We start from the raw sequence: 14,892 nt of genomic DNA on the forward strand, positions 1-14,892 counted from the left end.
AGGAGTGAAATGCTCAGGTGAAGGGGAGAAGCAGCAGCTTCCATGAGTATTTAGGATGTGCAGAGACCCTAAAAATAAACCCACTGTGGAAGCATCTGTGTGTTTGTCTTTTCCAAAGCTTCGCTCTCCTGCCTTCAAGCCAGTTTTTAATTGCAGGACATGGGTCATCCTGCATGCTTTAGATACAAGGGCTTCCAGCACTGATGTTCCTGGGGTGGGAAGGATGCAGCCAACACAACACACAGCAGGCAGGGCACCCCCAGATGGCTGTGCTCACTGCTTAAATAAGGGAGAACTGAAACCCAGCCCTGCAAACTCCACAAACACAACTCCAACCTTGACTGTGCCATCAAGACATCCACTGGAGAGAATTCCCTATTTTCACAAGAATGATAAAAATACAGATGACTTTATTTAGTGCAGCTAGGGATTGTGGCTGAAGAAAAATATTTAGAACTCTGCTGTAATTTGCTCTGATAATGGTAGTCAGACGCCAGTAATTTTTGAACAAAGAGAAAACAGGGCTGCAAAGTATCTCTTTGAGCAGAAAACACCTTGCAGCTCAGGTTTTCCGACACAGGTTACAGTTACCAGTCCACACTGGGGAAAGGTAAATGATTTCCATGGAGAGTGGCCACTGCAGTGGGATTGCACAAATCAGAGACAGGACTTCAGAAGCCAGTGAGAGCTCAGAGTGGTTGATCTGGCTTACAGCTGCTGTTTGGGAAATACAGTGCACAGCATGTCCTCATTCATAATCCCCTTATGGGATTATACAAAGAAAACAAAAAAAATCTGAAACAAAATTAATTTAAATGACCAGCTAGAGAATTCAAAAGTTATCTTTTTTTTTTTTTTAACTTTTAATACAATTACACAATTAGCAAAGTTTATTACATTATCTACATTTGCAGATACTGTGGTGATAAACCAAGGAGGAAAGTCTGAACTGCTGATGCTGCTGTTCACACTCTCCTTGGCATCATCTACAACAAGACGTGGTATGAAATATTTAATTATTTTGGAGCACTTGGCCAGGAACTCAAGAAAGATTGGAAATCTCCCAAATAATAATTCCTGAGCTTGGTCTAAATTCCTCATTCTCATGGTGCTCACTGGGCATTAGGAAATGTGTCCAGGGGCTCAGCCTGGCACATCACATCCCCAGGGAAAGCTGCTGTTCCCATAACAGGCAGAGGCAATCCAGAGCTGCCAGGGGTGTCCATGGCCCTTTTAGGGGTGACAGAAATGTCCACCTCTCCCCCCTCACATGCTTTAGCTGACAGAGCAATGTGAAGCAGCAGAATTCAGAGAACCATGCAATTGTTTAGGTTGGAAAAGACCTCCAAGATCATAAAATCCAGCCACTGACCCGACATCCCTAAACTCTGTCCCCAGGTGCCACATCCACAAGTTCTTTTGGGAATTTACAGGGATGGTGACTCCATCACTGCCCTGGGTAGGCTGTTCCAATGCCTGGCCAGTCTTTCAATGAAGAAATTTTCCCAAATATCCAACCTAAACTTCTCCTGGCACAACTTGAGGCCGTTCCCTCTCCTCCTGTCCCTGTTCCCTGGAGCACAGCCCAACCCCCCCGGCTGTCCCCTCCTGTCAGGAGCTGTGCAGAGCCACAAGGTCCCCCCTGATCCCCCTTTTCTCCAGGCTGAGCCCCTTTCCCAGCTCCCTCAGCCTCTCCAGGTGCTCCAGAGCCTTCCCCAGCCCTGTCCCTGTCTCTGGACACACTCCAGCACCAAAATTATTATTTAGTTTAGGCAGAAGAGAAGATTCCTGAGTGCTGAACAACTACAGTGGAGTTAGTGAGGGACCTACATGTGCAATTCCATGGGTGAAAACTGAAATTGAACCATTTAGCACTTGAACAGCTGCAGGTGCATCTGCAGTTTGTAACTCTAAATATCATCTTGAAAACTTATTGTCTGGTTTTCCTTCTTTCCTTCCCAGGGATGACTCAGGATGTGGTGTTTTTTTTTTTTTTTTTTTTTTTTTAAATAAAATTGCACTCCTGAGCATGATTCATATATAAACTGCAAAGACCCAACTTTGTTTTCCTCCCTTTTCTGAAATCTTGGAAAAGTTGCATTGTTTTCTGCACTGTTCCCAAAACCATTCCATCATCATCAGGAGTAGAACACAGAAAAGTTTTAGCCTGTCAGTCAACACAGACCTTGTAAGAGCAGTTCTGTAATCAGAATTCAGACAAGTTCATGTCCATCTCCAAAAACTCCCAGCCAAAATCTTGGCAGCGACAGAAACATACCAGCAGTAATATACTTCTAGCACAGGATAGAAAGTAGCCTCCAAACCTCAGGTCAAGAAAGGAACTGAGCAAAAGCATTTCAAAAATTCCTGATACTCTAGTTTGACTCAATTTTTTTCCTTTACCACACTGCTCTGGGACCCCTCTGCTCTATGGGCTGGGAATCATCCTTTCATACCCACTCACAAATCTGTCTGTAGAGCACCTGTACCCATTTTTCCTTGCACTGACACTGTCCTTGATCATGAGCAGCTCTTCAGCTTCCAGTGTTTATCCCATGGTGATGTATTTATAGGCAGCAACAACACTCCTCAGTGGCTTTCATTGTGCTAGGTTACAATACCACGATTTCAGATGCAGCTTGTGAAACCTTTCACATTTTAAGAACAGAGCTCTCTGGGCACACTTTTAATTATTGGTATTGTTCCAGGAGCTCATGAGGGCCCTGCTGAATTTTATTTTGTGTAGGGTAGGCTCTACACAATGAGTGTAAAGAACAAGCCCTACAGATGTGAGATGAAGAGGAGACAAGTAAAGGCAGTGGGAAGCAAAGGCAGTGGCCTGGGGTTAATCAATAGGAAAAGTGTTCCTGGCCTTCATCTGAGTTCACTGGAGAGACTCTTCACAGAGATTCAGGCAGTACAAGCACTTCAGATCTTTTGTATTTAAAGATGCCCCCCTCACTGGGTTTGTTCTTATTTACAGAGCTCCCTAATTTTGTTTGGAAAAACAAAAACTTCCACAGACACTGAAAGATTTGATCCGCAACCTTAGAAGAAGCTTAGACTGATGTAAAAATACAGTACACAGAGATTAAGCAGAAAAATCATACACTTATGTTTCTACAGTTGTAAGTAAGAATATGCCTCAAATAAGTGAAAAATTGTATTAATATGATAGTGAAAGGTTTATAATGTAAGAGTGTAGCTGTATAGAATAAGTTAAGTGTTTAGAAGTTATAATATAAGCATCTATGTGCATGTGAGACAGAAGCCTAATGAACAAAAGTATCTGCAGTGCAGCAGAAGTAAATAAAAGTGATAGGTTAGAAAAGAAAAATAAACCCTATAGCAACTGTCTATTAAGTTAGAAAGTTCTGTATTATCTTGTAACGAAGAAACTTGTGACTACTTTGAGCTGTGGCTGACTACTTGCTCCTCCAAAATCTCCCAGCCTCTGAGACTGATGCTTATCTAAGCAATAAATCCTTCCTAACCCAAAAATACTCCCATCCCTTCATTTTTAGCAGTGATACCTGCCTTTCTCTGTGGCCTTCACTGTGGACTGTTACAGGATGGGACAGTGCTGTGCTCAAACCCTCATTGAACCCACCCCAGCCCAGGATTCATGGGGAAGTTTAAAATTGCCACGTGCCTGAATCATGAGTGAAGGCTCTGCTGTCAAAGTGGCAGATGGAACAGACTGAGCTAGGGTGGGAAGGCAGGAGGTGAGGGGGGACGTGGAGCACTGACAGGAACTCTGTCAGGTGATGTCCTGACCTGGGACTTGCTCCTTCCTCTTGCTCCACAAGAATAAAGGATTGTGCCTTGTGCTCTGCTTTAATCAAATCAGAAACCTCATCCTTTTAAATGCAAACCAGAATTAATGATGCAGATCTCCTCCCCACTTGAGATATCCTCAGTCTGCAGGTTCTGAGAGGTGTCACTTCACTTTGCTCTATGAAACCTGCTCTGTACTGATGCTCTGCATTTCTTCTGACAGGTTTCTACAAACCATTTCATCAAACTCTTCCACTCTTACAAACAGAGGCCTGCAGCAGCATTCCTGCCAATTCTGCAGCAGACTGAAGAGCAACAGGGAGTTCAAAGGAGCTTGGAAGAAGAGAGGATAAAGGAAAATAGAAAGGAGACAGTTAGGGTGAGAAAAAGAATAAAATGAGTGACTATATTGTTTGAGGAAAAAAAAAAATGTTCCAGTCTTTTGGGGAGAAATAATATGTGGGATTTAGGAAATCTGTGTGTAATCATAAAAAAGAATGGGGACACTGCCCTAGGCCTATGAGGAAAAAATAAAGTATCAGATGCTTTACTGGGGAAATAGAAAGAGCTAAATTTAAGGGCTACAGGGGAGCAGAATTTCCCTCAAAACCTCAATTTGCTTTCACTGCCACTACAGTAGTGACAAAAGATGTTATGACAATGTTTGTGGGTTTGGTTGTTTTTAGAGCTGCCTTTATCCAGCAAGGACATATCATCTTTAATCTCCAGCCTGTCTTCCTGTCAGCACTGTCCTTTATTGGATTTGAAACTCAGCAGGGACGTGGATGCCTCCCAGAACAAATACCTTTCTTCTCCTACTTCTTCTCTGATAACCACTCCACAAATAAAACTTCTTCTGATGGAATCCTCTCAGGTCACTGCTGGCCACTGCCAGCACATTGTTTAATAACAAGTCAGGAGTTTTACAAAGGACTCTTATTCTACCTCAGAGGATGCCCTAACAGCACAGTGACAAGGGAAAATCCAGGACAAAGCAATTTGGGTTTCTGCATTATCAGCAACAGCAAAGGAAAAATGTGATTCAAAATAAGTATTTCAATCCTTTGGATTCTTTTAAAATTATTTTCTTTTTCTTCAGCTTGATTGGTATTACTGATAGAGAATTCCTCCTATGGAAAATTTCTGCTTCAGCAGTGCAAGACTGTGATTCAGTGGGACGATGAGGCTGAGTCAGTGGAAGGAGGGAGCAAACCTTGACTATTAATGAGAACAAACAGCCTGGGAATCCCAGCAGTGCAGATCCATTCAACAATGCCAAGTGAAGTGCCCTGACCAAATCTCTCCAAGGCCTGTTCTGGAGATCAGTCTACTTCTACAGCACACTTTGTGCACAAATCCTTTGTTTTTCCTTCTTGCTGAATTCCTTTCTCTTGGTGAGTTTGTTTGGTTTTGCATGGTACAGACAGAACAGCTCCCAAAATTTTAAGACCACCAGAATTTAGACCTTGAGAAACTGATACTGACTTGCTGCCACAGTGACTCACTGGCATTCAACATTCAACTGTGCCAGCAACAATCAAGCCTCTCCTTCACTTTTTATTATTTAGCTGCTAAATGAAATGTTTATTGGCTTGGTTGTCACTGCACAGGTTCAGACGCAACAGAACTGGAGAAAACAAGGCTAAAATGGGTCTTCACAGGAAAAGGGGGCCCTGGCTGAGCTCTCATCCCCTCCCAGGTGTGTTGGGGTCTCATGGACACAAATGGCAGATTATTTCATCACCTGCTGCTACATCTGAAATTCCTGACCCTTAAAACAGGTGTGACTCCTCAGTGTTTAGGGCAGCAGGACTTTTCTGCTAAATGGAGGGTGGGTTGTGAATGAAGGATGAAATTGCTTAAGGAATGGAGGAAGAATGAAGCTGGGTACAAGGTGACAGGATAAATTTGGAAAAATAGGGTTGAGATCCAGTTCCTTCCCCCTTCCCACTTCAACACAAGTGAGGACTAAGCCCCACTGGGCTGGAGCAGCACCAGTAATGGTGAAGCACATTTCCAAGAGCAGAACACCCTCCTGACCAGCTGAACACCACAGTAACACCTTTTGCCATGCCAGCCAAATATTTCACCTGCTCCTAAAACCCCCAGAGTGAGATCCCAAAGCCTTGCCAGCAGTTCTGCTCCAACAGAGATCCAGCCTCCCCCTTGAGAAATGGGCTGCCTTTGGGATCCACCTGCACTGACAGAGCAAGGGAAAATTGAGAAGGTTCTGGGGGAGAAGCACAAAAATTTGGAACAGATGTAAAACTTGAATCTTCCTGGAGGTCTCCTCTATTGTCATACTCAGCAGGGACTCATGGAATGAGGTAGATGGATGGAGTGGGGCAGGAATAAAGAACTGGAAGATTTCTACTTTAGGTCAAGATGAGGATCTATTAGATTGCATTTTTTGGCCAGGAATTACCTAAATTCTCTCCTTTCACCCAATTCCATCATACCTTCTTCAATTCAAAATAAAACAGCATTTAAAAAAGCCCCAAATAATAGAAATTGATTATCAAAACGGATTTGTTCTTGGGACACTTTACAGAGGTAAATGTGATGAAGGCATCCATAACCCAAAATTTGTGTAGGGACAACCTGTAAGGAAACGTGAATTTGGGTTGCCTTCACTGAAACATCTCTAGAACTTTGGAAAATGGATGTATATTGACAGACCCTGAGGAATCTCATGCTGGTTAACTCTGGCTGCACACTGGACACATTTTGCATGACACAATGTGAATTTGAAGAGATGGACTATCTTAATTCACAGCATGTACAGGGAAATTCTTAACTGCCACTACTCAGTTGTTGTTTCTAATGTTGAAGCTGACTGCAAAATTTAAACCTTAAAGTTTAAATAACAGAAGAACAATTTGGAAGAATGCAGGTGAGCCACCTTTGTGTTTGAAGCTGGATAACATTTATATCATCCTACCTAATTGTTTGTGTGTTATTTACTCAAGCATTTATAAAAGACTGAGCATAAAAGCAGGGAATATAGCTCCTGCAATGAATAATTTGCATTCTTTATTCAGTGCAAATTAATTCAGGTCTCAAGCACTGTGGGAATTAGCTTTATATGCACTGCAGAGAGCTTGAAATGGAAGTTTAAACTGATGCATCATAAAAGTTCCCATTTAATGTTTTAAGGTGCTTTTTTTTTGTTTCCATTAGCATAGATTATTCTGTTTATAGATGCTGGAGTGAGAGAAGATTCTTATTATTATTAGCAAAGGCCTTGTTAGGAATGCTCAGAAGACTTAGCTAAGACTTTGGGGATGGTCTGCTCCAGGAAAACAGTAATTCTTGCACTGAGATCACTGTCAATCATCCTGTTGCACTCCTGGCCAGGGGGAGGATGTCCTCCACCCACAGTTTATCCTCTGCTATTAGAACAGGGTTTTTTTTAAGGATTATCACTGCACAGAACTCAGTGGAGCTGGTTTTAAGGTGAGGTTGAACTCTCCTGGACAGCACAAATTATGCAGAAATACCAGGCATGGAATCCAAGAAATAATACAGAATTAACCCATCAGTCCACTCCTATGAAAATATATTCCTGTGATTCAGGCTGTGGACATACATGTGATGACTGATCCACATCTACTTGTTTTCCACTAATTTACCTTTCCTCCTGTCCCTTCTCTTCCCTGTAGCTCTAACTCTGCTTTCTCTGACATCTCCATTTGCCAAACTCCCTTCAGCACCCTGGACCAGATCAGGACAGGGTTTCTATGCAGTCTCCTTGATTTGCATTCATCATTTCATGAGCACTGCTGGGGATTAAGCTCCACTAATGATGTTCCTCTTTTTATTTAAGAAAACTTCTAAGCCCTTTAATGAAAGAAAAACCAAAATTAACCCAAAGCAAAATGGAAAGATTTTGTTCTGTCTCCTTTGGTTTAGATCTGTGTTTTAGCTGTCAGGGAATGCAAGACATTACCATGTTCTGCCTTTTGAGAAAACAAAATTTGCCCTCAAACTTGCAACTTGACACACTCAGATCTTGGTCTCCCTTAACGAAGAACAGTGTGCTCACTGAATTTTTTTTGCTGCATCAATAAATCATGTTCAGTTCTTCCTCTGACCCAAAAAGGCTCCAGCTCCTACACTCAGGAGGAGCTCATCCAGCACATTAGTCAGCAAAACCACGGATGTGCTCAGGAATACAAAAGCCATGATCACTTTCAGGACCATCCACAACTGGACAGAGTCAGGAGAGGGCTGGAGCAACCCAGAAAACATCACCCAACGGAGTTAGAAACATGCAAACACATTACTCACCTCAAGCACAGGAAAAGCATAAAGGCAACGATGAGGGCCCCTACTGAAATGCAGTGGCCCAGGTAGTTTATGATGAGAGCAATCTTGTAATGGAGCGCATACTTCCTCTGCAGGTAAAGAGACAACAGGATTAAATCAGCACCAGTCTCCAAGCACTGGCATTCAGGAACAGTTTAGCACTTCAGAAAACAGTCATTACTTTTGCTTTTCTCAACTTTATAATGACATAAGAGTACCAGGGCTGATGCCTCTGTGTAAGGCAAATATATTGCCCGGGCACACAAGTACAGGCTTGGTGTCATTTCAGTTTGGGATTTGTCCATAGTTTCTTACAAATATCTGCAAAAAAAGTTATTTTCTCCCCACTTTTTCCTTTTTTAAATTATTTTTTTTTCCATTTCCTCAGACTTCTTTATTTTAAACCTCTGTCATTTTAGGCGACAAACCTACCAAAGACCCATCTTCTCAGAGCTTCAAAAGTTATACAACGTTATTTTCTTAGGAAACAGCATGGTCTTAATGAGCCAGGTTATGCCATTTTCCTACTCAAATGGCTTGGTTTTCACACAAAAATGTCAGTAAGAATAAATAACAAGCCTTTCCCATACAGGCAGATTTTCCTCTGAGGGACATTCCTTGCAGGCTGTGATCTTTATCCTTCAAACAAAAGCAGACTAAAAGAGCTGGAACCCAGTGGTGTCCCTTCAGTTCTGATAAACCAGGAATCCTGTTGTTTTTAGCAGCAACCCAAATATGTGGTGAAATTTTCTGTATTAGTGTCTATTTCCTTGCGTGTGGGGGAGATTGTTGGCAAGTTCTTGATCCTGTACACAAAAAATTAAGTACAGAAGTGCTCCCATCTAAATCAGTGAATTTAGGGATTTGGTGATCAAAATTTGGCCTTGCAGAAACATCTTTATTGATGGGCTGCTGTTGGCTTTGGAGAAAGGAGAAGCATCTCTTTCTTTGCCTGGCTAGGAAGAAGTAGAAAGACACTATTCAGATAAATACTGGAGATGGCTAAAAAGAGGTTTGCTACTGGAAGACTAAATGCCCCTGAAAAATATATTTATTATTAGTTTTGACATTTATTTCTTTTCAAGTTAAGCAGATCTTTGCCCATATTGGGATGTTGCCCTCCTTCAGAAGAACATTGACTCTTAAAAACCAACCACCTACATTTCCTCTCTTGTGATAAAAATATGAAAGTAAAATCCTACAAATGGCATAATTTAAAAAAAAATTGGGTTAAATTTCTTTTTTTAAATTTTTTTTTACCCTAACAATTTCCCTTAACATTTTACTCCAGTGAAAGGAATTTGTCAGTGAATGAATGTTTGGCTGAAACTACAACCAGCAGCTGTAGCTCATCTGTTCCATTGTTCTGTGAAGATAAGCATCTTCCAGCACGTTGCCAGAGAGCCAGGGAGCTCTCTTGGAATCATTTTTGTGATGAAACCTGCCTGCATCTTCAGCTCACAGAGTAATGTGCTGTTTCTGGACACAGCTCAACCACGCAGAGTATTTTTAAGTCTATTATAAAATCCCCTAAAATAAACTTCCCCATCCACGGGCCCATTTTCTGAATTGCCTGGAGGTGAAAGAAAAAAAGCAAAAAAACGAAGCTACAGAATGCAAATTCCACACTGTGTTTTATTGATCCTTCAGTGGAGGGGGCACCTGAAGAGAAAGGAAACTCACTTGACCTGCTGGGCCTACCTGTGCAATGTGGTTTTATTCAACAATGCCCTGGCAAACTGCAGGGCTCACTGACTCTCCTGCTTAATTGACAGAGCCAGAGGATCACAGAACATCTCAAGAGATCCAAAAGGATCATTGAATCCACTGCTTCTCACAGCACTATCAAAACTCAAACCATGTGACTAAGAACTGTTTTCAGAATTGCTCATTTAGGGCTAGAAATCTCCTGGAAGATGGCAAACTTTGTGTTTTCCCAGCACAAGGTTCCTGCTCTTTAAGTCTGACCCTCCTTTGGCTCCTGACCACCATTTCAACTTCACTCAAATTTTAAGAAGGTGTGGTTCAAAAGATGAGAAAATTAATTGTAAAAATAAAATTATGAAGCTCCTGTTTAATGCAGTGATGCTGAAGGAGAAACAAGCACAATTTTCATATTTTCTGCTTCTGATGCTCACAAGGTTTCCTGAAGGCAAATTCAAACATCACAGAAACAAGAACTGCCTTGGTGCTTAGGAAAACTACGCTGACAGGGTGGCAAGACCACTTTCCACCAGCCTACGTGCAATCTACATCTCTCCTGGAATGGAAGGCAACATCTTCAGGGCTGAAAAGCACGTGCCCAGAAAATCATGTGTTTGTTCCCCAAAGCTCAGCTCATGTAAAAGACTTGCACAGCTCTTTTCTGGCTAGCCCTCTTGGCCACAAATACATTCAAAATGTCAACAACCTTCTCCTGTTACCCAATAACCTTCTGCTTTCAGGAAGATTCACTCCACTAAAACAAAGATTTAAATTATATTCAGGATTAGGAGGGGGGTTGCTAGATTGGAAATGAGCTAGAGAAGGAGATCATAGAATCCTGGAAAGGATTGGGTCAGAAGGGGCCTTAATGATGATTCCTGCTGCGGCCAGGAGTGCCAACTATTAGACCAGGTTATTCAGAGCCCCTGACCTGGTCCAACCTGACCTGGAACACTTCCATGGATGGGGAATCCAGGGATGGGGAATCCAGGGATGGGGAATCCAGAGATGGTTTTACCCCCTGGCCACAGCAGGTCACACCACTGCAATGCCATTCCATGACATTGGACATGACAATCATGTTACACCATGACTGGGCATGAGGTGTCTCCAGAGCTTCTAAACTGAGGAGTGACAGCAGCACGACTTTATCTGCACTGGCTTTGCACATCTGAGGCATGCTGGGCTCCCCACAGGCGCCTCCAGGCTAATGGCAGACTCATTCTGTCTAGGGCACTTTTCCCCTTGCTTCAGCTGGGATGTGACTGCTTAACCTGTCCTAAACAATTCAGGGAGTGTTTTGAATCAATAACCACCTAATAACAGCACTCTCAGACCATCTGACAAGGATCTTGCTTCCTCTTACAGAACTTACTGACAGGTCCTGCCAGCGTTTACAGCTCATGTCTCCCTGGGAGGCTCCACACGCCATTGCCAGTCAGTCACTTCCAATTTCCTCCCGGTGCCAGGATGATCTCAGCACCAGCACAGCTTAAGGACACCTCTCCAAAGACTTGCAGAAGCAACTGGGAAGTATCTTTGTCATGCCAGATGACTCTGAGCTCACTGCTTTCCCGTCCTGAGCCAGCTGGGAGCTGCTGTGGCTCCTATGCGGGATACATTAGTCTGAGCCCAGCGTGGTGCTAACTCAGCTACTCAGCTTGAAGCCACCTCAAAACATCATCAGAAGCAAATTCACATACAGCTGCCACAGACCACAACACCAAAGTTCCTGGTTTATAGCTCTTTTTGGAGGCTAAGATGTCTCTTGTGCTGCCTGAGACGCTCACTTTTCTCTAAGAAGAGCAGAGATTTGTGTCGGATGCAGTGAAGGCCCTTCCAACACAGGAGCTTGTAGGCTGAGGAGAATCTTTCCATTTGTCACACACCGTGCCACCAAACAGCCAGCTGGATCAAAATTATTTCTGTGTCTTGTTCCTGTGCCTGGAGGAGGAGCCAACTATTTGTTCAGAGGGTGACATCAGTCTGACAGGAGGACATCAGCACTTGGGTACCCACCCAAGGCAAGGGTTACGAGCAGTTGTGCACACACAGACACCTTCTGTCCCCTGAGGTGCCCTGGGGACATTTGTGATTCCCAGCTGGTCCTGATGGGACCTCCATGGCTGCTGCTGAATCAGAATTTTTAAGGTTGGAAAAGACCGCTAAGATAATTGACTCCAACCATTCCCTCAGCACCACCCAGTTCACCACTAAACCCTGTCCCCAGGTGCCACATCCACAAGTTTTCTGAACACTTTCAGGGATGGTGACTCTACCACTGTCCTGGGCAGGCTGTTGCAATGTCTGAAAACCCTTTCAGAGAAGAAACTTTCACTAATACCCAGTCTAAACCTCCCGTGACACAACTGGAGGCAATTTCCTCTGGTCCTGTCCCTGTTCCCTGGAGCACAGCCCGCCCCCCCCCAGCTGTCCCCTCCTGTCAGGAGCTGTGCAGAGCCACAAGGTCCCCCCTGATCCCCCTTTTCTCCAGGCTGAGCCCCTTCCCATCTCCCTCGGCCTCCCCAGGTGCTCCACAGCCTTCCCCAGCTCTGTTCCCTTCTCTGGACATGATGGATGGACATGATGGACACAGGCAAAGGACAGTCTGGAGACACTGGGACATTTTAAACTACACACACAACTACATTTAAAAATCTAGGTCTCAGTCAGAGTGGGAATCTAGCAGCAAATCAGTCCCAGAACAGAGTTTTAGCAGCTACTGCCACAGGGGCCAACCACAAGCAGAGCAATGATGCATTAATATAACCCAGTGAATGGGTGTTACTGAGCTGATGGCCTCCTAAGACTGACCCACAGTTGAAAAAACCTAAAATTTCTATTGCTACATTGCTAAAACTGTCATAAAACATGGGATGGATGTTGAAAAGTCCTGTTCCTGTCCCCTGTTATCAATCACTGAATTAAAATCATGTGATTCTTTAGCACTCTGCCTGTGAGTGGTCAAGCTTAAAAGCAGTGGGGTTTTTTTTGGATTAAAAATAAACACAAGTCATAGGGCATTACCCCCAGGCTGATGTTTAGCATCAGCTAAACTCAGTAACAACAATAGACCCACTTGTGTGCCTGAATCTCACCTTTAATCAAAATGGAGCAAATCTGTGGGGATTGTTCCTTGTTTCTATCTCTTTTTTTGAGATCACAAAGTATTCATCTGTAACACTGAGCATTATGAGAGATTTCAAAAATATTCACAAATATTAATATTTGCAAAGCTTGTCACAAATCTTTAAAGATCTAATAAATGAGTTTTTAAGCCTCTGTAAGCAAGGGTGGGGGAACATCTGCACTTTCATCTCTTTAAGAAACATGCTATTTAAGGAGTTTTAAGCTATCACCATAGCTGCAAAGTTTTTAAAAGCAAAAACAGAGTAAAGGGAATAATCCTGTCCTCTAGTCACAACACTTCTCCATCCTCTTAAAATAAAACCCCTCTGTATTTGCTCGTGCACAGACAGCCACTGTTGGGAGCCGTGCAAACACGTAACCAGTGTTATTAAAATGCAGCAGCCTTTTCCTGAGTGGCTGCAGCTCACTGCTCCCAGCTCAAAACCACACCACAGATATCCAGTCTTGGCCCAGCTCTGCTCCCCAATCTCCACATCAGCACTGGCTGCTCCACATCCCCTCTCTTGCTCACTTTTAAGACATGGTCAGTCTGTCCCTCCAGTGCCCCAGCTTGTGCTGGTGCCAGCACTCCTGCAACAATGCACTGAGATGCTGTAGGGACCTGATTCATCAAAAAAAATGACCCAGCAGAAAGTTAGCTTTCCATTTTAAATGGGAATGAGGGGCTGCACTGGGGTGGTCCCAGCTTAGGTTGGCCTAAATTGTCTTGGGAGCCTCTCCACTGTGCTAGAACACCTTGAATGTCCCTCTGGGTGGCAGTCAGGTACTGGCACAACTTTTGTTAATTCCTAGAAGCTTCTAGGAAAAAGAGGGAGGATTAAATTAGCCAGGGAGTAAGAACAGGTTCCTCCTCAGCAGCTGGTGTGTCATTATTTGTTTTGTGATTAACTGGAGAAAACCCAGACTGACCACACTGGATCTTACAGGATGGATGCTGCAGCACAGCCAAAGCTCATCCTGGCTCTGGGGTGCAGCACCAGCACAGAGAGCCCTGAGTACTAAATGTGGGATCTCATCTTTCTCCTCTCTGTCCCTGGCATGGCACAGCTGCAAGGACAGAATGAGTTGAATGAATCCCAATGATGCCTCAGGGTTTAGCTTTTATATTTTTCATATTCTGTGCTGCTTTAGTGTGTGGGTCTGAGCTTCACATCACGGGATGGTGAGCTCTCTGCACAGAGCAGGGAGACAAAACAATTCCTGCTCTAGCTTCTCTAGCTGGGCACCAAGGACAAATGATCCAAATCTCAAGTCCAAGAGCATAAACAATGTGGAATGAAGAGAGAAAAACAACAAGGATGGGACTTCATGGGCTAAAGCTGGAATTGGACAGTGATGCAAATGGAGCAGAACTGATCAATGTGAGAGACCCCGTGAGCGCTCGTGCATTTCGGGACCATTTGGGTTCATCTTGGGTGCAGCCCTGGCTGGGCTCTTGTGCTGCCCAAGGTGGATCCATTGAGACCTCCTAATAAATCTTTACTTTTCTTCTTTAGCTCTGTCCAGCCTCTGTTCCAGGTTAGCTTTCTCAAGGCATCACCAAAACAAACCAGTCTGAGCTGCTGGGCTCCACCCTGGCTCCTAGAAGGAAAAGCCACTCCTGGCAGAGACAGCACAAAGTCTTTGTGGGGTTGTGTCCCACCACAACACTCAACACAGCAGGAAGAGGAAGAGTATGAAGGGCTTGAAGTCTTAAACTGTGTGAGGGTGAATGTCTATGATGCCTCTGAGATATCTGAAAAGGGCTTTGCATAATTCCTCACAGCCCTTCTGAAGGAACTTAATCCCATATGCTAATTTAAATCTGATAACACTTATACCATGCAAGACTGGTTCAATTTCTTAAAGACAGCTGGGTCCTGAGTCTACTTTTTATGTATTTTTTTCTGTTGCTGCCCCTTAACATATTTGCTTAAGGAGAAATGACATTGAGATCTGTAAAGGTCAGTTGTT

At 43.6% G+C, this 14,892-nt stretch overlaps 1 protein-coding gene across 2 annotated transcripts in view; it reads right to left on the reverse strand.

Moving 5' to 3' along the window:
- The window catches only part of CRHR2 (corticotropin releasing hormone receptor 2), a 143,553-nt gene that overhangs the window by 51,911 nt on the left and 76,750 nt on the right, over nucleotides 1-14,892 (reverse strand). For both annotated transcript variants that reach the window (XM_041408874.1, XM_041408875.1), the window contains one exon: nucleotides 8,068-8,174. In XM_041408874.1, coding sequence (XP_041264808.1) covers nucleotides 8,068-8,174 — 107 coding nt within the window. The remainder of the gene's footprint in view (nucleotides 1-8,067; nucleotides 8,175-14,892) is intronic.

This window comes from Onychostruthus taczanowskii, unplaced genomic scaffold, assembly GCF_017590055.1.
Source record: "Onychostruthus taczanowskii isolate IOZ18803 unplaced genomic scaffold, ASM1759005v1 scaffold3, whole genome shotgun sequence".
Taxonomy (NCBI): domain Eukaryota; kingdom Metazoa; phylum Chordata; class Aves; order Passeriformes; family Passeridae; genus Onychostruthus; species Onychostruthus taczanowskii.